Source organism: Rana temporaria, chromosome 11, assembly GCF_905171775.1.
Source record: "Rana temporaria chromosome 11, aRanTem1.1, whole genome shotgun sequence".
Lineage (NCBI taxonomy): Eukaryota > Metazoa > Chordata > Amphibia > Anura > Ranidae > Rana > Rana temporaria.
Window position 1 is genome coordinate 163,176,385 of NC_053499.1, and position 23,058 is coordinate 163,199,442.

Genomic DNA, 23,058 nt, shown 5'->3' on the forward strand with positions numbered 1-23,058 from the left:
ACTCTGCTCCTCCACGCTTATTGGAGCGCTGAGCTGTGGAGGGGGTGCAGCTCGCCGAGAGGCCGAGACTGCTGTCAGTCCAGGCACTTGGCGGATCCAGACTTTATTGTCGGGATGACGCGGTGTCTGGACTGATATTGGTATCATCAGCAGAGAGCGGACTTCAGCCCACTCTCTGCAGAAAACGGGTCACAGGAGTGCAAAACAAAATTGCACCCCTGTGACCCGTAGGAGAAGTCCAGCCAAACGAGCTCAGGACTTCTCCTTTAAGGAATTTCCTTCCAATATCCTCATTTCATCCCGTCTCTGATCCTCGGTGTGTCTTGAGAAGAAGGTTTAGGGTGCTGGAGGGGTGAAGGAGGACGGCGACATCATAAACCAACCATAGAAAAGTCAGGAGGGACAAAGAACATACAGGGGAACCTCAGATTACGAGGATAATCCGTTCCAGGAGAACGCTCGTAATCCAAAGCGCTCGCATATCAAAGCAAGTTTTCCCATTGAAGTCAATGGAAACTAAAATAATTTGTTCCAGCATTGACTTCAATGGGATGCAATACCACATGCGGCCAGTGGTGGGAGCGCTGAAGAGCCTCGCAAACAGCCGAAAAGGCCCGGGGACATTTCGCCTGGACTCGGAAAACCCTGTAAAGGCTTCGGGAACTGAGTATTTTTGAGGTTTTCCGAACGTTCGGCTCAGCTCTGCGCGGCGCTCCTCCCCCCCCCCCCCCACCTCAGGCCAAACGCGGTACTGCACACACCGCTTTGGCCTGAATCGTGCTTGTTTCGCGAGACAACACTTGCAAACCGAGTCAGGATTTAAAAAAATACAGCGCTTGTATTGCGAAACGCTCGTTAACCGCATTACTCGCAGTCCAAGGTTCCCCTGTATTTGGAAGACATTATAAAACAACAAGGGGCCCCAAGAAAGATGAACCTCAAGTTGAATTTTCTCTCTGTTGATGGAACCATCTGACCTTGAACCAGTCTGTGTAGGAGGTAAACGCGGCGGGACCCTCTAGAGCGGCCTGGCGAGCGATGAGGAAGGCGGTGATGAGATATTCCAACTCGTAGGTCTCAAAGGCCTGAGACAGAAGACGGCTCAAGAGATCTGACAACACAAGAATGAGACGACTAAACTGGACATATCAACTCTGAACAAAGCGCTGCAGAAAATAACGAATATACAGCGGAACCTCGGATAATCCGTTCCAGGAGTAATCCAAAGCACTCGTATATCAAAGCGAGTTTCCCCATTGAAGTCAATGAAAACTAAAATAATTGGTTCTGCATGGACTTCAATGGCATGCAATACCGCATGGGGGGGGGGGCGGTGGGGGGCCCCGGAGAGCCTCAGAAATGGCCAAAAAGACCCAAGGACATTTTGGCCCGGATTCTCAGAGGACTTACGACGGCGCAGCGCCATGTACGCCGTCGTAAGTCCTAATCCGAGCCGTCGTATCTATGCGCCTGATTCTTAGAATCAGTTACGCATAGATAACCATTAGATCCGACAGGCGTAAGGCTCTTACGCCGTCGGATCTAAAATGCTATTTTTTTTGTCCGCTAGGTGGCGCCTCCGTCGTTTTCCCCGTCGAGTATGCAAATTAGCTAAATACGCAAATTCCCGAACGTACGCGCGGCCGACGCAGTGAAGTGACGACGTTTACGTTAGGCTTGTCCCGGCGTAAAGTTGCCCCAGGGTATATGAGGCGCAATCAATGTTAAGTATGGCCGTCGTTCCCGCGTCGAAATGTAAAAATTTACGTCGTTTGCGTAAGTCGTCTGTGAATGGGGCTGGACGCCATTTACGTTCACGTCGAAACCAATGACGTCCTTGCGACGTCATTTGGAGCAATGCACCCTGGGATATTTATCGGACGGCGCATGCGCAGTACATTCGGCGCGGGAACGCGCTTAATTTAAATGCTATACGCCCCCTACCCGCCTAATTTGAATTAGGCGGGGTTGCGCTGGGTGATTTACGCTACGCCGCCGCAACTTTACAGGCTAGTGCTTTGTGAATAAAGCACTTGCCTGTAAAACTTGCGGCGGCGTAACGTAAATGACATACGTTACGCCGCCGCAGAGATACGCCGGATCTACGAGAATCTGGCCCTTTGGCCCTGAGATTTGCCAAGGTCAGCCATGCTGTCTTCGGGCCTTTCAGCGCTCCGCTCGGCTCCGGCTCATTTTTGTGAGACAACACTCGCAAGCCGAGTTAAGATTTTTAAACTTTTGATGGGGGCTGTGCTGATAATCAATGTGCCGAATATCAGCACAGACCCCCCCCCCCCCCCCCCGACAGGGAGAGCCGCCGTTCGTCTGTCCCTGTCAGCGTGAACCGAGGAAAGCCGGTTTGACACACAGCACCTCCGATCGCCGCGCTGCGCATCCCCCCTCCCCGGCGCGTGCCGGCTGCGATATCCTGATCACGTCATATGACACCCAGTCAGGATATCACAACCACTTTGCCGCCGTCATTCTGCTATATGGCGGGCGGCAAGTGGTTAAAAAGCGTAAACTATGACAAAAAACAAAGTAAGAACCATAATAATGGAAGAGACGGAGATCTCACCTCTTACCAGATGCTGAGCTTCAGACTGACAGACGACGAGGCAGGAAAAAAACGAGAGAATATGATACCAATTCACCTCCTGTGTGTCCAATATGTTCTGTACATGGGAGGTCAGCTTCTCAGCACTCAGCAGCACAAACACCTACAGAGAGGAAAATAAATGATATTTTTGTATTTTGAAATTGAAAACTTAAATATGTTCCCCCAACATTCCCTTCCCCCAATATGTGTCTGCTGTCCCATGTACTGGTATGAAGAAGTCTCCTGTCCTCTTTGTATGGCTTCTGTTGTCTGAAATGATCTTGCCATTCCCTCTGCTTTCCTATTAAAAAACTGACCACGCTAGGTATAGAAGAAGCTCATCCATCTCAGTGCGGTCAGTTTTTTTGGATGTGATGGGAGAACAGCCTGCCAGTGATCAGACTTGTGCTGACACGTCTCCCTGCACAGCCATTCACTGGGAAGATCAGTGTGCTGCTCGGTCAATACTTAATTAGTAGGTCTTCAGAGAACCTGGAACGTGCTCCGCAGCTCTCTGAACCAAAAACTTATGGCCAGATTCACATACGGCGGCTTAAAGTTGTGCGGGCGTAGCGTATGTAATTTACGTTACGCCGCCGCCGCAAGTTAGAGAGGCAAGTGCTGTATTCACAAAGCACTTGCGTCCTAAGTTACGGCGGCGTATCGTAAATGTGCCGGTGTAAGCTCGCCTAATTCAAATTGTGAAGAGGTGGGCGTGTTTTATGTAAATAAAGCATGACCCCACGTAAATGACGTTTTGAACGAACGGCGCATGCGCCGTCCGTGGACGTATCCCAGTGCGCATGCTATAAATCACGTCGCAAATAGTCAATGCTTTCGCCCAGCCCTATTCTGAATCGACTTACGCAAACAACGTGAAATTCGACGGCGGTTCAGACTTCCATACTTAACATTGGCTGCGCCATCTTTTTGGTGGTTTATCTTTACGCCTGAAAACGCCTTACGTAAACGGCGTATCTTTACTGCCACGGGCGAGCGTACGTTCGTGAATAGGCGTATCTCGCTGATTTACATATTCTAGGCGTAAATCAGCATACACACCCCTAGCGGCCAGCGTAAATAGACAGCTAAGATACGTCGGCGTAGGAAGACTTACGCTGCTCGTATCTTAGCAACATTTAAGCGTATCTCAGTTTGAGAATACGCTTAAATGTAGGACGGCGCAGATTCAGAGTTACGACGGCGTATCTACTAATACGCCGGCGTAACTATACCTGAATCTGGCTATTAGTCTAGAAAGCATTCCACACAGAACCCAGTGCCTGAAGGTCGCTTCTAGGACAGCCCCACAACATTCTGCCCAGCAGGGGCCCGGAAGTGGTGCCATTCAAAGCCAGGCTGAGGACAACCACATGGAGTTTGCCGCTGGTAGTAGGAGGGGTTAAAGTAGCCTTCCAATCAAATCCCAACTATCCCTAAATCTACTACTACCCCCATTCTAACTACTCTGTGAAAGGAAAGGGGTCTATACTTACCTCTGCTGAGGGGGCTCAGTTCAGTTTTAAAAATAAACATTTGGTTCACGTTTATTCCTATTACTGTGAATGTAACCATCCCTTGTAATAGAAAAAAAGCATGACAGGTCCTCTTAAAGGGGTTGTAAAGGTTCCTTTTTTTTTGTTAAATAACAAACATGTCATACTTACCTCCACTGTGCAGCTTGTTTTGCACACAGTGGCCCCCGATCCTCCTCTTCTGGGGTCCCTCGGCGGCTGTCTCGGCTCCTCCCCACATCAGCTAACTCCCATTCTGGGAAGCGCTCTCCCAAGGGGGTTAGCTTGAGGGCGCCCTCCCGTGATACAGTTGATTTAATTGACAGCTGCAGGAGCCAATGGCTGGGCTGCCATCAATCATCCAATGAATGAGTCGAGAAGCCAGCGCGTTCACGATGCCGGACTTTCGAGGGCTCAGGTAAGTAAAACGGGGGGGACCGATAATCATCGGATGTTTTTTCACCTTAAAGTGGAGTTCCACCCGGTTGTTGTTTTTTTAACCCCAAAAATCGTAAAATAAAAAAATAAATAAAAAATTGAAAACCCTGAAAGAGCTGTTGCTATGTGGAAGTAGCTCTTCTGCCTCTTCTTCAACCACGGTCTTCTGCCTCGTCCTCCGTCGCCGTGTCTTCTGGTAAATGAGCCGCGCTGCCTTCTGGGAACTGTAGCCGCCCATTCACAAAGCGCCACGCGAGTCACGCATGCGCAGTAGGAAATGGGCAGTGAAGCCGTAAGGATGGAGGCGCCAGGACCGAGCGATCGCTGTCGGAGGACCGACATCGCAGGCGGGTAGGACAGGTAAGTGTCCTTCTTAAAAGTCAGCAGCTACAGTGTTAGTAACTGCTGACTTTAAAGCGGTGTTTCACCCTAAAAAAAAAAGTTTCTAGCATGCCATCCAGCATACTAGCGCGAGCTACAGTATGCCTTTCTTTTTTTTTTTTTGCGCCGTACTCACAGTTTAATCCCGTAGTGAAGTTTCAGACTCCCCGCGGGGAATGGGCGTTCCTATGCAGAGGGAAGATGATTGACGGCCGGCTATGGCGCGTCACGCTTCTCGAAGATAGCCAAAATAGGACTTGCCTCTTTACGACGCTATACGGCGCCTGCACACAGACATCGGAGCTGACTGCGCAGGCGCCGTGAAGAGGCAAGTCCTATTTCGGCTATCTTCGAGAAGCGTGACGCGCCATAGCCGGCCGTCAATCATCTTCCCTGTGCATAGGAACGCCCATTCCCCGCGGGGAGTCTGAAACTTCACTACGGCAGTAAACTGAGTACGGCGCCAAAAAATATAATAAAGGCATACTGTAGATCGCGCTAGTATGCTTGATGGCATGCTAGAAAAAAAAATATATATTTTTTTAGGGTGAACCCCCGCTTTAAAAACAAAAAGCAGAATCTCGCTTTAATGCATAGGATGAAAAAACATGTACCTTTACAACCCTCTTTAAATAGGAGATCCCCTTTTTAATACCAATATTCTGTTTGCTTTGTTAGCAGCAGCTTGGCATTGCTGAGCCTCTCATCTACTAGGACCCCCAGGTCCTTTTCCATCCTAGATCCCCCCAGAGGTTCTCCCCCGTATACCTGAGATCCTTCCTCCCTCATACCTGAGCTTCTCCCTCCCCCATACCTGAGCTCCTCCCTCCCCCATACTTGAGCTTCACCCTTCCCCATACCTGAGCTCCACCCTTCCCCATACCTGAGCTCCTCCCTCCCCCATTGCTGAGCCTATCATCTACTAGGACCCCTAGATCCTTTTCCATCCTAGATCCCCCCAGAGGTTCTCCCCCTATACCTGAGATCCTCCCTCCCTCATACCTGAGCTTCTCCCTCCCCATACCTGAGCCTCTCCTCTACTAGAACCCCCAGATCCCCCCAGAGGTTTTCCCCCTATACCCGAGACCCTCCCTCCCCCATACCTGAGCTCCTCCCTCCCCCATTGCTGAGCCTATCATCTACTAGGACCCCCAGGTCCTTCTCCATCCTAGATCCCCCCCGGTGTATAGATTGTATTCAGATTTTTGCCACCCAAATGCAATTATTTTACATATTCCTACATTAAACCTCATTTGTAGTTCCCCCCCCCCCCCCCCCCCCCATTCATTTGTTCAGATCTTCTTGCAAGATTTCCACATCCTGCGGAGAAGTTATCACCCTGCTTAGCTTCGTATCCTCCGGGTCATTTATAAACAAATTATATAGGATTGGTCCCAGCACAGAACCCTGGGGGCCCCGCTTTCCATGTGACTGACCCCCACCTTATAACTAAGCAATGGCATCTACAGCAAAACGATTTCTCTCTGTTCCTCCTCCTGACATACCTTGCGGAACAATTCCATCAGCAGCGGGCACGTCTTTACAAAGCTCCAGTTCCCCTGAAATCGAATGGCGTCAGAAACTATAGGGGGGGGGGGGGGGGGGGGAGAAAAAATCTATTTAACAGCCGATTCAAAGAAATACACGACATTAACCACTCTACACCCGCACGCCGTCATATGACGTCCAATCTGTTATCCCGGGTGGACGTCATATGACGTCCAATCTGTTATCCCGGGTGGACGTCATATGACGTCCTGTACTTTGTGCGGGGATATCTGAATGATGCCTGCACCTAGAGGCATCATTCAGACATAATTTTCTTCCGGCGGCGATCCTGCGCACAATAAGAATGATCATCGCGGCGGAACCGCCGCTTGATCGTTCTTACAGGCGGCGGGAGGGGACACCCCCCCTCCATCCGGTGCTTCTCCGGGCTCTCCCGTCCCATCGGGGGCCCGGAGAGATGACCGCCGTCTGCCAGATGTGCAGCATAGAGATGACTGGTGACCAGATGGTCACCAGTCATCTCTATGACCGTCGGAGCCCCGGGCGCAATGTGATGACGTCACGCCCGGGTACCCATAAGTAAACAAACCGCAATTGCGGCTAGTAAGAATGAGATCTGTGAAATTTTTTTGCACGATCTCATGCTTTCCAGCCTGGAGGAGAGATGTGGGGGGGGGGGGGGAAGGTCTTATTGACCCCACCTCTCTTCTTAAAGAGGACCCGTCACACACTATTCCTATTACAAGGGATGTTTAAAAAAATAAAAATGTAAAAAAAAAGTGTAAATAAGTAAAATAAAAAATAAATAAATAAATAATAAAAAAAATTAAAACGCCCCTCTCCCCGGTAGCTCGCGCTCAGAAGCGTACGCACACGCAAGTCCCGCCCACGTATGTAAACGTCGTTCAAACCACACATGTGAGGTGTCGCCGCGTGCATTAGAGCGTGTGCAACAATTCTAGCACTAGACCTCCTCTGTAACTCTAAACTGGTAACCTGTAAAAAATTTAAAGCGTCGCCTATGGAGATTTTTAAGTAACGAAGTTTGGCGCCATTCCATGAGTGTGCGCAATTTTAAAGCGTGACATGTTGGGTATCTATTTACTCGGCGTAACATCATCTTTCATATCTTACAAAAAAATTGGGCAAACTTTACTTTAAGTGTTAAGTATGGCCGTCGTTCCCGCGTCGAAATTTGAAAAAGTTACATCGTTTGCGTAAGTGGTCCGTGAATGGGGCTGGACGTAATTTACGTTCACGTCGAAACCAATGACGTCCTTGCAGCGTACTTTGGAGCAATGCACACTGGGAAATTCCACGAACGGCGCATGCGCCGTTCGGGAAAAACGTCAATCACGTCGGGTCACAGTACATTTACATAAAACACGCCCCCCCCCCGATCCAAATTTGAATTAGGCGGGCTTACGCCGGCCGATTTACGCTACGCCGCCGCAACTTGCGGAGCAAGTGCTTTAAAAATACAGCACTTGCCCGTCTAAGTTGCGGAGGCGTAACGTAAATCGGATACGTTACGCCGCCGCAAAGATACGCGGTTCTATGTGGATCTAGCCCATTGATTTTAATGAGGCTGGTTCACATATGTGCGATGCATTCACACTGCGTATTGCCCAAAAAATCCTACAAATTAGAGGATTAGTAGTACAAAGATGTGAGGGAAGATCGTCCAATGGGGGACAAGTGTTGTGATGACAACGGACATGAGAATTCCCCTCATTTTGGGGAGATTTCCTCTCATTTCCTGTTGAATCATCAAGGCAGGAAGTGAGGGCAAATCTTCCCCGCAGGACACAGAGAGCAAAAAATAACCCAATAGGAGATTTAACCCTTTACTATATATATATAAAAAAAAAAAAAAAATGTATATACACTTCAATCCTAACCCTTCCCCCAACCCTAAATCAACTCTTTGAATCCACTCTCGAGGAATAAAGCCAAAGAGATGGACACTGGACCGATTACCTTTCAGCTTCGGTTTATAGGTAAGCGTGTGACTGAGGGTGTGGAGGAAGAATTCCTCTAGAGAGTCCGGAATCACCCGGGCTCTGTACCTGGACACCTCATAGGCAAGTAACCTGCAGAGAGAGAAACAACAACACAGCTCTGAGGAGAACGGGGGAAAAATGGAGCATTTTATATCAAAACGATCAAAAAGTGAAACTTTAGTCAGAAAATGAAGTCCTGCTAGATGACTGTAGGCCGGCCCCTATTTCAGGTATAGAGATGTAAATCATTAATAATAAGTGTCTATACTGTGTATAATCCAGCAATACGCTGCCTCGCCCTGCTCTGCAGTTTCTCTCCATTTTTAGTCACTGCAGAATTTGTAGAGGCAGATAAGTCTTGAAGCGGAATGAAGCCCTCCTATCCTTTACAGCCAAGGAAGCTGCTTCTGTTTAATCTGCAGCTGCCATGGTCCTGCACATGTGATCAGTTAGGACTCCGGCCATTTGATTGCGGACACAAGCAAAAATGTGAGTTAGCAATCCCAGAATTCCAGGAATGTAACTGTTTTTTGAAACCGTTAAAATCCATGGGATTAGTTCCACTTTATGATTTACTGCTGTTCAGGGGCTCTGGGCTTCAGAAAAATGGCCGCCTCCAGCAATTAGAAAACAGGAGCAATGCTGGAGGCAATTTACAGCACACACTCATTTTGGCAGCAGAATTATTCATGTGGAATGGATGGCCCAGATTCACAAAGCACTTACGCCGACGTATAACAAGTTACGCCGACGTAAGTGCTAATGTGCGTCGTCGTATCTGTGCGCCAGACCCACAAACAGAGATGCGCCTAAAAACAGGCTACACCCCGCCGACGTATCTTGCACACGCCGGCGTAGGGTGGGCGCACATTTAGGCTGGGCGCATGGTGCCGCTCCCATTGATTAGCCATTCAAACATGCAAATGAGGGAAATACGGTGATTCACGAACGTACGTGCACCCGACGCAGGCTACGAGAGATGCGCGTAAGTTGTACGTCCGGCGTAAAGTTATTCCCCATAAAGGAGGCGCAACCCGGCAGCAGGTCTGCACCAGGGAACACAAGCCGGCGTATTTTGCGTTGGACGTGTCTGGCTGGGCGTAGGTTACGTTCACGCCGTACGCAGTGATCCGGCGTAGCTTAGGCAGTTGTTCCAACGTGGTTGTGAGCAGGCGCAGGGGGATGCGTCAACGTCACAGCGCATGCGCAGTTCGTGATACGTATCTGTCTGGCGCTCGGCCCATCATTTGCATGGGGTCACGCCCACTTCCACCTACGCACGATTTCGAAACCCACGCCGCGCCGGCACAGCGTTGGGAGCACTGGCTTGCTGAATGCAATGCTTGCCTCTCTGCGCTGCGTTGGCGTAGCGTACATTGGTTATTCTACGGCAGCGTAATGCGCGCCCAACTCTCTGTGAATCTGGGCCAATGTTCCTTGTTAAACAACATTATATTTTTAGCAAGTTGTTCTGGGTAGAGTTCCACTTTAAGGCACTCAAAGGTATTAAATGGCGGTTGGAAGATCTGACCTTCTTGAGCAATAGAGATAATAACAATGATCAGGTAACCTAATAACAGCTTTCTGTATTACTTATTATTGGATTGCACAATCAGCAACTGAAACTGCAGGGAAGGGAGATTTACCAATGTCGTTCGACACCGGGCTTGTATGACTGACCACTCCCTGCTTCCACAACGCCATCAAGGAGCCCTGAAATAAAACACATCGATTTTACTGGTTAGGATACAATTCAAATGATCCAATCAGAATACCTCTAGGGAAGCCATTCTTAAATGTGCAATCTGAATATGAAACAACCAACAGTCCCGCCTATGAGCCGCCTATGAGCCCGGCCGTCACCGGTGTGGAGAAATAATTGCAGAATAAAAGACACAGTCAGGCCTAGAAGACAATAGGTGGGTCAGTTTAAAGAGAACTGGTATAAATGGGCATTGGTGAGCATATATCTGAAGAAGTCAGATTCATATGCCAACCACTGGTGGCTGGTGATCAAAATTTTGCCACTGTGCCCATAAGTTGTCACCACTGTGCCATCAAACGCAGCCACTGTGCTCATAAGTTGCCACCACTGTGCCATCAAACGCAGCCACTGTGCCCATAAGTTGCCACCACTGTGCCATTTACGGGCGCCTACATTTCCCAGTGCGCATTGCGGCTACGTATGCCGCACAGGCCTATTGATTTAGACGTGGACGTAAACGACGTAAATCCCGATTCGCGGACGACTTACGCAAACGACGTAAAAAATTTGAATCTCGCGGAGGGAACGGCGGCCATACTTTAACATTGTTATTCCACCTAATAGGTGGAATAACTTTAGGCCTGCTAATGCCTTACGGAAGCGGCGTAAAACTACTGCGGCGGCCGGGCGTACGTTCGTGAATAGGCGTATCTACTCATTCACATATTCTACGCCGACCGCAATGAAAGCGCCACCTAGCGGCCATCCGAAAAATTGCAACCCAAGATAGGATGGCGCAAGCCGTCTTATCTTAGTTATGTTTAAGCGTATCTCTGAGAATACACTTAAACATAAGTCGGCGTAGATTCTGAGTTAGGTCGGCTTATCTACTGATATCTACTGATAAGCCGGCCTAACTCTACCTGAATCTACCTAATAGACTCACCTGAGGGTACAAGTGAAAAAGTGGACTTTAGTATCGCTTTAAAAAAATGAAGGAAAAGTTTTATCATTCTGCGGATTACTTACATGAAAGCATCACATCCAGGATGGAGAGCGAGATCTGAAATAGTGGAAAAGCTCTATTATAAAACTGCACAGGAAACACAAGAAAAGGTAAAATAGTAATAATAATAATAATAATAGTAATATGACACACCTTGGAGACTTTGGACTGTTCTGAATTCTTCACAGAAGAAGCCGGCTGACAAAAAGCTTTGCCAATCAACACGGCCACCAGATCTACAGATTCCAAGATGGAAAACTTTAGACAAGATGGAAGCTGTATATTGTCACACATGTCCCAAACACAGGACACCCCCCCTACAGCCTATGGGCATGCAAAGATTCCCATTCATGTTATAAAGAAGAATTTGGAGAACTTACCAGATATTATCTGTTCCAGAAACTCGGCATCGGAAGATGAATTTTCCATGTGCAGACACAGCGCCCGCATTCCCGTACAGAACCAATCACCAGCGCGGCCCGTGTCTGTACAACTGAACACAGCGGATCAGAGATCAGAGCATCAAATGTCATTCACATTCTGGAAACTACTAAATATTTATTGGATATTTTTTATATTTTTATCACTCATATAAATTTAATTTTGCATATTGCACTTTAAGATATTGAAGTCGCACCAAAAGTAGTGCAGGAATCGTTTTGTAAGTCACGCCGATTATAAAGGTTCCATTGCCGGTAATGGGGTGCGACTTTGAACTCTCAAGTCGCATGACATGTAAACCGGGGCTAAATCAGGGATACTGTGGCACAATTCTGAAAATTAAAAGAAAGGGGGGTGAATGGCAAATGTATGCTTGTGCCACATCCAGTATATACAAGAAAAAAGGGGTTCCCCTGGGTGGACTTTTAAGGCACTAATAATATCCTGTATATTTGGAATACTGAGGTAAAAAAAAAATAGTTTTTATTCACAATTATACATATTTATCAAAAATACTGTATTTATCGGCGTATAACGCGCACTTTTTTCCCCTTAAAATCAGGGGGGAATCGTGGGTGCGCGTTATACGCCAATGTCATTTTCTTTTACCAATGGGGGTGGGCGGGGATGTCGTGCCGGCCGTCTCACCTCTCCTGGTCCTGGGACAGCCCGCCGGCGTACTAAAAAGATTCTTCTTGCTCCTCCTCCTCCTCTGAGTGTAGCTTCAGATTGGAGGAGGAGAGCGGTCACATGACTGTGTGGTTTGAGCGGGGGATCCTGACCTGATCAGCTTCGCGGGGACCCAATCCGGCGCTGTCTTGAACGGGGTATCAACACCCGGAGACCCGATCCGACGTGATCCGGAACTACAGACGCTGACGCCGAAGCTGGGTGAGTGGAGCGGCTCATGCTGGGACAGGAGAAGCAGGTAGGAGGGCAGAGTATCCCCCCCCCCCCCCCCCCCCCCCACCCATACAGCACTCGCCTGCAGTCCCAGGCTGGAAGCAGTGCAGGCAGTTTGAAAACGAGTGTGCCGCCTTGTCCGGCAATTGATGGGACAGGTGACAGAGAGCCATATAACTATCAGCCGGTGGATAAGCAGACAAAAGACAAAGCTGGGATCTGTGTAATGTGCTGAGATCTATGTGTAATGTGCAGGGGGCTTTGGAATATAAAAGGGGCTGTTGAAAGTTTTTTTACTGAAACTTCCCTCTTAAAATTAGGGTGCGCGTTATACGCCGTACGCCGATAAATACGGTAATTAAATATTGAATTAAAATATACAGTTCCAATGATTGTCACCATACAGGTAAATACATGAAAACCTTCTTTACACCCAGGTCTGAATATTGTTCCATATTCTCAGATTTCCAGGATAGTGCGGCTCTCTTTATCTTTTCATCCTTTGCAGTCTCATGTTTGATACGATGTCCTTTGAACGCTCCACCATGTAATTCTTACCGACACACACAGGCCAGTCTTACCTTTCCAGTATGTCCTCTATTCCCACTATATCCATACTGTGCAAGTGCCACACGACTTCTAACACCGGAGGGCGCTGCCGAGCAGAAAGGAACAACAGTGACGATGTAAGAGAATAGAACGGCTTTAAAAATGATTTGCAGCAACGCCAGCGACCCGACTCACCGGCTGTTCCCAAATCTCCTTCAGGAAAACCGAACGTCGGAAACAATTTTCCTTCATCAGCACTTTCAGCGTCTTCAGAAAAGCCGTCAATCTGTCCTGAAATCAGATAGAAATGAGGGGCGGCTGTTATCAATGTGCAGGACTTGTGTGTAATGATCAGCCAGGAAAAGGTGAAAATCAAATTCCTTCTCACTCTATCAAAGAACAATGTTTAAAGCGGGGGTTCACCCGAAAAAAAAAAAAATGTAACATTAGATTGAGGCTCGTTTTGTGAAGGGGAATCGGGTGTTTTTTTAAATCGAAGCCGTACTTACCGTTTTAGAGAGCGATCTTCTCCGCCGCTTCCGGGTATGGTCTTCGGGACTGGGCGTTCCTATTTGATTGACAGGCTTCCGACGGTCGCATACATCGCGTCACGAGTAGCCGGAAGTAGCCGAACGTCGGTGCGGATCTATACGGCGCCTGCGCACCGACGTTCGGCTACTTTCGGCTACTCGTGACGCGATATATGCGACCGTCGGAAGCCTGTCAATCAAATAGGAACGCCCAGTCCCACAGCCCATACCCGGAGAAGATCGCTCTCTAAAACGGTAAGTACTGCAATGATTTAAAAAAAACACCCGATTCCCCTTCACAAAATGAGCCTCAATCTAATGTTAAAAATTGAGTTTTCGGGTGAACCTCCACTTTAAGCCAGGGTTTGACAAATTTGCTTGGAATCTCGGAGCCAGCTAAAAAAGTTAGGAGCCAGAAAACGCGCCCCGTCCCGACGAGCTTGCGCGCAGAAGCGAACACATACGTGACCAGCGCCTGCATATGTAAACGGTATTCAAACTACACATGTGAGGTATCGCCGCGATCGTTAGAGCGAGAGTAATAATTCTAGCTCTAGACCTCCTCTGTAACTCAAAACATGCAACCTGTAGATTTTTTTAAATGTCGCCTATGGAGATTTTAAAAGGGTAAAAGTTTGTCGGCATTCCACGAGCGGACGCAGTTTTGAAGCGTGACATGTTGGGTATCAATTTACTCGGCGTAACATCATCTTTCACAATATAAAACAAAAATGGGATAACTTTACTGTTGTCTTATTTTTTTATTAAAAAGTGTATTTTTCCCCCCAAAAAAAGTGCGCTTGTAAGACCGCTGCGCAAATACGGCGTGACAGAAAGTATTGCAACGATCGCCATTTTATTCTCTAGGGCAGTGGTCATCACCCCCGTCCTCAGGGCCAACTAACAGGCCAGGTTTGCAAGATAACTGAAATACATGACAGGTGATATCATTTGCTGCTCAGTGATTGCAGTATTCTAGTCTGCATCTCCCCCCAAGGTAATCCATAAAACCTGGCCTGTTACTGGGCCCTGAGGACGGGGTTGATGACCACTGGTATAGGGTATATAATGTTTGGGGGTTCTAATTAGAGGAAAGGAGATTGCAATGAAAAAAAACACATTAGAACTGCTGTTTTGCTACTTGTAATGTAACTACTTGTCATGCCAACGGCCACCACAAGAAATGTGTCTTCCGGTGGCTGCTGGAGATCAATATATGAACCTCACGCCGTCTTACAGAACACAGCGCTGATCAATAATCAATAGGGGCAACTCATAGCAACCAATCAGAATGCGTGTTTCAATAATCAGATTGGATAGGAATATTTTCATTATTGGTAAATGTCAGATTTCTATTCACCCGCTGGTCTTGGCTGAGCCACGCCTCCTCCATGTTGTTCCCGGGGGCGTGGCAGAGCTGTTGGATATTGGAGACAGCGGATCTCGCACCGAGGACATCATCAGGAACGCCCAGATGTGAGGCCTGGTCTCTTATGGTGGAACCTGATAATAAAGAATACACAGGTGTGTCACCGGTTTCAAGACCGGAAAATGTATGGCATGCAGTACGACTCAATCTACTTCCTCTAACCACACAATGTATGATATTTCAATAAAAGTGTTTCTAAAAATAAAAAGTATACAGTGTGGTGTGCCACAATCAGCGGGACAGAGGGGGAGCCGACAGCGGGACAGAGGAGGAGCCGACAGCGGGACAGAGGGGGAGCCGATAGCGGGACAGAGGGGGAGCCGACAGCGGGACAGAGGGGGAGCCGACAGCGGGACAGAGGGGGAGCCGACAGCGGGACAGAGGGGGAGCCGACAGCGGGACAGAGGGGGAGCCGACAGCGGGACAGAGGGGGAGCCGACAGCGGGACAGAGGGGGAGCCGACAGAGGGGGAGACGACAGCGGGACAGAGGAGGAGGCGACAGTGGGACAGAGGGGGAGCCGACAGCGGGACAGAGGGGGAGCCGACAGAGGGGCAGCCGACAGCGGGACAGAGGGGGAGCCGACAGAGGGGGAGCCGACAGCGGGACAGAGGGGGAGCCGACAGCGGGACAGAGGGGGAGCCGACAGCGGGACAGAGGAGGAGACGACAGCGGGACAGAGGAGGAGACGACAGCGGGACAGAGGAGGAGCCGACAGCGGGACAGAGGGGGAGCCGACAGCGGGACAGAGGGGGAGCCGACAGCGGGACAGAGGGGGAGCCGACAGCGGGACAGAGGGGGAGCCGACAGCGGGACAGAGGGGGAGCCGACAGCGGGACAGAGGGGGAGCCGACAGCGGGACAGAGGGGGAGCCGACAGCGGGACAGAGGGGGAGATGACAGCGCGGTCAGAGGAGGAGACGACACCGCGGTCAGAGGAGGAGACGACAGCGCGGTCAGAGGAGGAGACGACAGCGCGGTCAGAGGAGGAGACGACAGCGGGACAGAGGAGGGGACGACAGCGGGACAGAGGAGGGACGACAGCGGGACAGAGGAGGAGCCGACAGAGGGGGAGCCGACAGCGGGACAGAGGGGGAGCCGACAGCGGGACAGAGGGGGAGCCGACAGCGCGGTCAGAGGAGGAGACGACAGCGGGACAGAGGAGGAGACGACAGCGGGACAGAGGAGGAGACGACAGCGGGACAGAGGAGGAGACGACAGCGGGACAGAGGAGGAGACGACAGCGGGACAGAGGGGGAGACGACAGCGGGACAGAGGAGGAGACGACAGCGGGTCAAAGGGTCGTCAATCCACACCTTCTCAAAGTTTTACAAGGTGGATGTGAGTGCGTCTTCGGATGCCTCCATTGGCCGCAGGGTGTTACAGGCGGCAGTTTAAGGTTGAAGTTCCTCCGTTGAGTAACTCTGGTTTGTTTGGGGTGTAACCTGTTTTGCTGTGTTTTCCCACCCCTCTAATTTTTTTGACACTGCTTGGGGACGTCCCTACTGTCAAAGAAGGCTGTGTCCGTCCATGAACGGAAGAAAAAATAGGGTTTTTGTACTCACCGTAAAATCCATTTCTCTGAGTTCATGGACGGACACAGCACCCACCCCTCCTTTGTTTGTACTGCTTGTTTACGAAGTGGGGCTGCATGAGGCAGAGAGTGGGATGTACCCAGGGGAACCACGCCCCCTGGGAGGTGCTGTACTGTGTGGAGTGTTTAACACTTAACATGCTGTTTTTCTGCCTTGTCAATCTCCTAGAAAGGAGGATGATACCCGAAGGTCAATGCTGCTGTGTCCGTCCATGAACTCAGAGAAATGGATTTTACGGCGAGTACAAAAAATCCTATTTATTTAAAACAAGATTGTTACAAAAGGAAGACGTAATAAAAGTAAAACAACATGGACTCACAACAATCACCATTTAAAGTGAAAGTACAAAGAAAAGTTTTGGAAACTTCCTCTCGGGTTCAGATGAACACTGTGAGTCGGCGGGAGACCGGCAGGATTTTTCACTTACCGATAAAGGATGGTGGAAGTCGGGAAGATTTCGGAGAAGGTTTTGAATCTGAATTTTCCTTTCCGGGAGGATCTTCCGCCTACAACATGCAGGGAAAGGAATTTACATTCTACACACAGTGGGCTAGATTCACATAGATTATCGGATCTTTAGATCCGCCAGATCTACCGTATTTTCCGGCGTATAAGACGACTTTCTGGATGCAAAAAAATGCATCCAAAGTCGGGGGTCGTCTTATACGCCGGGTACAGTCTCAGTACTCACTTTTTTTCCCCAGCGCTGACAGTGTCCCATGCTGCGATCGCGATCGTGAAGGATTTCAAAGCCGCGCCTTCACTGCAGAGTGTTCTGTGATAGGATGAACAAAAATCTTCCCAGCAGCGCCTCTGTTCTTTGTTCCTCCTATCACAGATGCCTTCTCATCCTCGGACGAGATGAGAAGGCATGTGTGATAGGCGGGAAACATAACAGAGGCGCTGCTGGGAAGATTTTTGTTCATCCTATCACAGAACACTCTGCAGTGAAGGCGCGGCTTTGAAATCCTTCACGATCGCGATCGCAGCATGGGACACTGTCAGCGCTGGGGAAAAAAAGTGAGTGTTATTGCACTGGGGGGGGGGGGCAACAAGTTAAGGCACAGTGGGGGCAAGTGATGGCAATGTGGGGGCATGTAATGGCACAGTGGCACAGTCTGGGCATGTAATGTAATGGCACAGTCTGGGCATGTAATGTAATGGCACAGTGAGTAATGTAATGGCACAGTCTGGGCATGTAATGTAATGGCACAGTCTGGGCATGTAATGTAATGGCACAGTGAGTAATGTAATGGCACAGTCTGGGCATGTAATGTAATGGCACAGTGAGTAATGTAATGGCACAGTCTGGGCATGTAATGTAATGGCACAGTGAGTAATGTAATGGCACAGTCTGGGCATGTAATGTAATGGCACAGTGAGTAATGTAATGGCACAGTCTGGGCATGTAATGTAATGGCACAGTGAGTAATGTAATGGCACAGTCTGGGCATGTAATGTAATGGCACAGTGAGTAATGTAATGGCACAGTCTGGGCATGTAATGTAATGGCACAGTGAGATTTGAAAAAGCCTGTTTCTGTCAGCGGTTCTGGCTCCCCCTCAGCTTCCGGAAAGACTAGTAGGAAGGGGGTAGTCTTATACAGTGAGTATATCCCAAAATCTAAATTTTTCCTGGAAAATTAGGGGGTCGTCTTATACGCCGGGTCGTCTTATACGCCGGGTCGTCTTATACGCCGGAAAATACGGTACGCGTTTTACGATCCGCCGGTGCAATTTAGCGAGGCTAGTGCATGATTCATAAAGCACTTACCTCGAAACTCCCCCAGGCGGAATGCAAATTCCGCGGCTAGGGGGAGTGTACAATTTAAATCGGGCACGTTCCCGCGCCGATTTAACAGCGCATGCGCCGCCAGCGAAATTTCCCAGTGCACATGCTCCAAATGACGTCGCTAGGACGTCATTGTTTTCGGCGGCTACGTAAATTCCGGCCATCCGTATTCCCGATCGACTTACGCAAACGACGTAAAAATTTGAATCTCGGCGCGGGAACGGCGGCCATACTTAACATTAGCTACCCCTCATATAGCAGGGGTAACTATCCGCGGGAAAAAGCCGAACGCAAACGACGTAAAAAAAAAAGCGACGGGCGGGCGTTCGGACTTGAATCGGCGGTTGTACTCATTTGCATATCCGACGCGTAAAAAAACGCGACGACACCTAGCGGCCGGCGGGAGATTGCAGCCTAAGATCCGACTGGTATAAGTCACTTACACCTGTCGGATCTTAGGGAGATCTATGCGGAATCTGATTCTATGAATCAGGCGCATAGATACGACGGCCGGACTCAGAGACACGACGGCATATCTTCTTTCTGAATCTGGTCCAATGAGTTTCTTCCCTTCAGCTAAAATGAAATCTCGGGTGACAGGTTCTCTTTAATGCCCAAGAAAATGATGACTGCGTGTGCGGACACCCCTCCCCCCCCAATACACGCGTGATGGAGGCGGGTAATAAAATCGGGAGGTTCCTCCTCCTCTGCCCCCCCCCCCCCCTCCATCTCTGCCGCTGTTTGTAAATCACACCCGGGACCCTCCGGCAGCCTCACCTCCAGCAGAAATCCATTCACATCCTGGTGACAGCTCAGCAAATACACCGCCGCCTCCTGGCCCCGCCTCCTGCTGTATTCAGATCTCCTGGCTGCCTTGCTGGCTCTGCCCGCTGCAAAATAGTGAATGGAGGAGGGTATATCAGAGTGCATAGTGAATGGAGGAGGGTTGATCAGAGCGCACAGCACATAGTGAATGGAGGAGGGTAGATCAGAGCGCACAGCACATAGTGAATGGAGGAGGGTAGATCAGAGCGCACAGCACATAGTGAATGGAGGAGTGTATATCAGAGCGCACAGCACATAGTGAATGGAGGAGGGTAGATCAGAGCGCACAGCACATAGTGAATGGAGGAGGGTAGATCAGAGCGCACAGCACATAGTGAATGGAGGAGTGTATATCAGAGCGCACAGCACATAGTGAATGGAGGAGGGTAGATCAGAGCGCACAGCACATAGTGAATGGAGGAGGGTATATCAGAGCACACAGCACATAGTGAATGGAGGAGGGTAGATCAGAGCGCACAGCACATAGTGAATGGAGGAGGGTAGATCAGAGCACACAGCACATAGTGAATGGAGGAGGGAAGATCAGAGCACACAGCACATAGTGAATGGAGGAGGGTATATCAGAGCGCACAGCACATAGTGAATGGAGGAGGGTAGATCAGAGCGCACAGCACATAGTGAATGGAGGAGGGTATATCAGAGCGCACAGCACATAGTGAATGGAGGAGAGTATATCAGAGCGCACAGCACATAGTGAATGGAGGAGGGTAGATCAGAGCGCACAGCACATAGTGAATGGAGGAGGGTAGATCAGAGCACACAGCACATAGTGAATGGAGGAGGGTATATCAGAGAGCACAGCACATAGTGAATGGAGGAGGGTAGATCAGAGCGCACAGCACATAGTGAATGGAGGAGGGTATATCAGAGAGCACAGCACATAGTGAATGGAGGAGGGTAGATCAGAGCGCACAGCACATAGTGAATGGAGGAGGGTAGATCAGAGCGTACAGCACATGGTGAATGGAGGAGGGTATATCAGAGCGTACAGCACATAGTGAATGGAGGAGGGTATATCAGAGCACACAGCACATAGTGAATGGAGGAGGGTAGATCAGAGCGCACAGCACATAGTGAATGGAGGAGGGTATATCAGAGCGCACAGCACATAGTGAATGGAGGAGGGTAGATCAGAGCACACAGCACATAGTGAATGGAGGAGGGTATATCAGAGCGCACAGCACATAGTGAATGGAGGAGGGTATATCAGAGCGCACAGCACATAGTGAATGGAGGAGGGTAGATCAGAGCGCACAGCACATAGTGAATGGAGGAGGGTATATCAGAGCGCACAGCACATAGTGAATGGAGGAGGGTATATCAGAGCGCACAGCACATAGTGAATGGAGGAGGGTATATCAGAGCGCACAGCACATAGTGAATGGAGGAGGGTAGATCAGAGCACACAGCACATAGTGAATGGAGGAGGGTAGATCAGAGCGCACAGCACATAGTGAATGGAGGAGGGAAGATCAGAGCACACAGCACATAGTGAATGGAGGAGGGTATATCAGAGAGCACAGCACATAGTGAATGGAGGAGGGTAGATCAGAGCACACAGCACATAGTGAATGGAGGAGGGTATATCAGAGCGCATAGTGAATGGAGGAGGGTATATCAGAGCACACAGCACATAGTGAATGGAGGAGGGTAGATCAGAGCGCACAGCACATAGTGAATGGAGGAGGGGATATCAGAGCGCACAGCACATAGTGAATGGAGGAGGGTAGATCAGAGCGCACAGCACATAGTGAATGGAGGAGGGTCTATCGGAGCGCACAGCACATAGTGAATGGAGGAGGGTAGATCAGAGCGCACAGCACATAGTGAATGGAGGAGGGTATATCAGAGCGCACAGCACATAGTGAATGGAGGAGGGTATATCAGAGCGCACAGCACATAGTGAATGGAGGAGGGTAGATCAGAGCGCACAGCACATAGTGAATGGAGGAGGGTAGATCAGAGCGCACAGCACATAGTGAATGGAGGAGGGTATATCAGAGCGCACAGCACATAGTGAATGGAGGAGGGTATATCAGAGCGCACAGCACATAGTGAATGGAGGAGGGTAGATCAGAGCGCACAGCACATAGTGAATGGAGGAGGGTAGATCAGAGCGCACAGCACATAGTGAATGGAGGAGGGTAGATCAGAGCACACAGCACATAGTGAATGGAGGAGGGTAGATCAGAGCACACAGCACATAGTGAATGGAGGAGGGAAGATCAGAGCACACAGCACATAGTGAATGGAGGAGGGTATATCAGAGCGCATAGTGAATGGAGGAGGGTAGATCAGAGCACACAGCACATAGTGAATGGAGGAGGGTATATCAGAGAGCACAGCACATAGTGAATGGAGGAGGGTATATCAGAGAGCACAGCACATAGTGAATGGAGGAGGGTAGATCAGAGCACACAGCACATAGTGAATGGAGGAGGGTATATCAGAGCGCACAGCACATAGTGAATGGAGGAGGGTAGATCAGAGCGCACAGCACATAGTGAATGGAGGAGGGTATATCAGAGCGCACAGCACATAGTGAATGGAGGAGGGTATATCAGAGCGCACAGCACATAGTGAATGGAGGAGAGTATATCAGAGCGCACAGCACATAGTGAATGGAGGAGGGTAGATCAGAGCACACAGCACATAGTGAATGGAGGAGGGTATATCAGAGAGCACAGCACATAGTGAATGGAGGAGGGTAGATCAGAGCGCACAGCACATAGTGAATGGAGGAGGGTAGATCAGAGCGTACAGCACATGGTGAATGGAGGAGGGTATATCAGAGCGTACAGCACATAGTGAATGGAGGAGGGTATATCAGAGCACACAGCACATAGTGAATGGAGGAGGGTAGATCAGAGCGCACAGCACATAGTGAATGGAGGAGGGTATATCAGAGCGCACAGCACATAGTGAATGGAGGAGGGTAGATCAGAGCACACAGCACATAGTGAATGGAGGAGGGTATATCAGAGCGCACAGCACATAGTGAATGGAGGAGGGTATACCAGAGCGCACAGCACATAGTGAATGGAGGAGGGTAGATCAGAGCGCACAGCACATAGTGAATGGAGGAGGGTAGATCAGAGCGCACAGCACATAGTGAATGGAGGAGGGAAGATCAGAGCACACAGCACATAGTGAATGGAGGAGGGTATATCAGAGAGCACAGCACATAGTGAATGGAGGAGGGTAGATCAGAGCACACAGCACATAGTGAATGGAGGAGGGTATATCAGAGCGCATAGTGAATGGAGGAGGGGATATCAGAGCGCACAGCACATAGTGAATGGAGGAGGGTAGATCAGAGCGCACAGCACATAGTGAATGGAGGAGGGTCTATCGGAGCGCACAGCACATAGTGAATGGAGGAGGGTAGATCAGAGCGCACAGCACATAGTGAATGGAGGAGGGTATATCAGAGCGCACAGCACATAGTGAATGGAGGAGGGTATATCAGAGCGCACAGCACATAGTGAATGGAGGAGGGTAGATCAGAGCGCACAGCACATAGTGAATGGAGGAGGGTAGATCAGAGCGCACAGCACATAGTGAATGGAGGAGGGTATATCAGAGCGCACAGCACATAGTGAATGGAGGAGGGTATATCAGAGCGCACAGCACATAGTGAATGGAGGAGGGTAGATCAGAGCGCACAGCACATAGTGAATGGAGGAGGGTAGATCAGAGCGCACAGCACATAGTGAATGGAGGAGGGTAGATCAGAGCACACAGCACATAGTGAATGGAGGAGGGTAGATCAGAGCACACAGCACATAGTGAATGGAGGAGGGAAGATCAGAGCACACAGC

At 49.6% G+C, this 23,058-nt stretch overlaps 1 protein-coding gene across 3 annotated transcripts in view; it reads right to left on the reverse strand.

Annotated features, from left to right (window-relative positions):
- FANCA (FA complementation group A) overlaps nucleotides 1–23,058 on the reverse strand; it is a 70,498-nt gene that overhangs the window by 42,164 nt on the left and 5,276 nt on the right. For all 3 annotated transcript variants that reach the window (XM_040329641.1, XM_040329639.1, XM_040329642.1), the window contains exons 2-14: nucleotides 19,169–19,281; nucleotides 17,028–17,106; nucleotides 14,939–15,081; nucleotides 13,244–13,339; nucleotides 13,081–13,154; nucleotides 11,536–11,648; nucleotides 11,309–11,391; nucleotides 11,179–11,212; nucleotides 10,091–10,157; nucleotides 8,422–8,534; nucleotides 6,438–6,514; nucleotides 2,579–2,720; nucleotides 978–1,111 (exon numbers count right to left, since the gene is read on the reverse strand). In XM_040329641.1, the coding sequence (XP_040185575.1) occupies nucleotides 978–1,111; nucleotides 2,579–2,720; nucleotides 6,438–6,514; nucleotides 8,422–8,534; nucleotides 10,091–10,157; nucleotides 11,179–11,212; nucleotides 11,309–11,391; nucleotides 11,536–11,648; nucleotides 13,081–13,154; nucleotides 13,244–13,339; nucleotides 14,939–15,081; nucleotides 17,028–17,106; nucleotides 19,169–19,281 (1,268 nt within the window). The remainder of the gene's footprint in view (nucleotides 1–977; nucleotides 1,112–2,578; nucleotides 2,721–6,437; nucleotides 6,515–8,421; nucleotides 8,535–10,090; nucleotides 10,158–11,178; nucleotides 11,213–11,308; nucleotides 11,392–11,535; nucleotides 11,649–13,080; nucleotides 13,155–13,243; nucleotides 13,340–14,938; nucleotides 15,082–17,027; nucleotides 17,107–19,168; nucleotides 19,282–23,058) is intronic.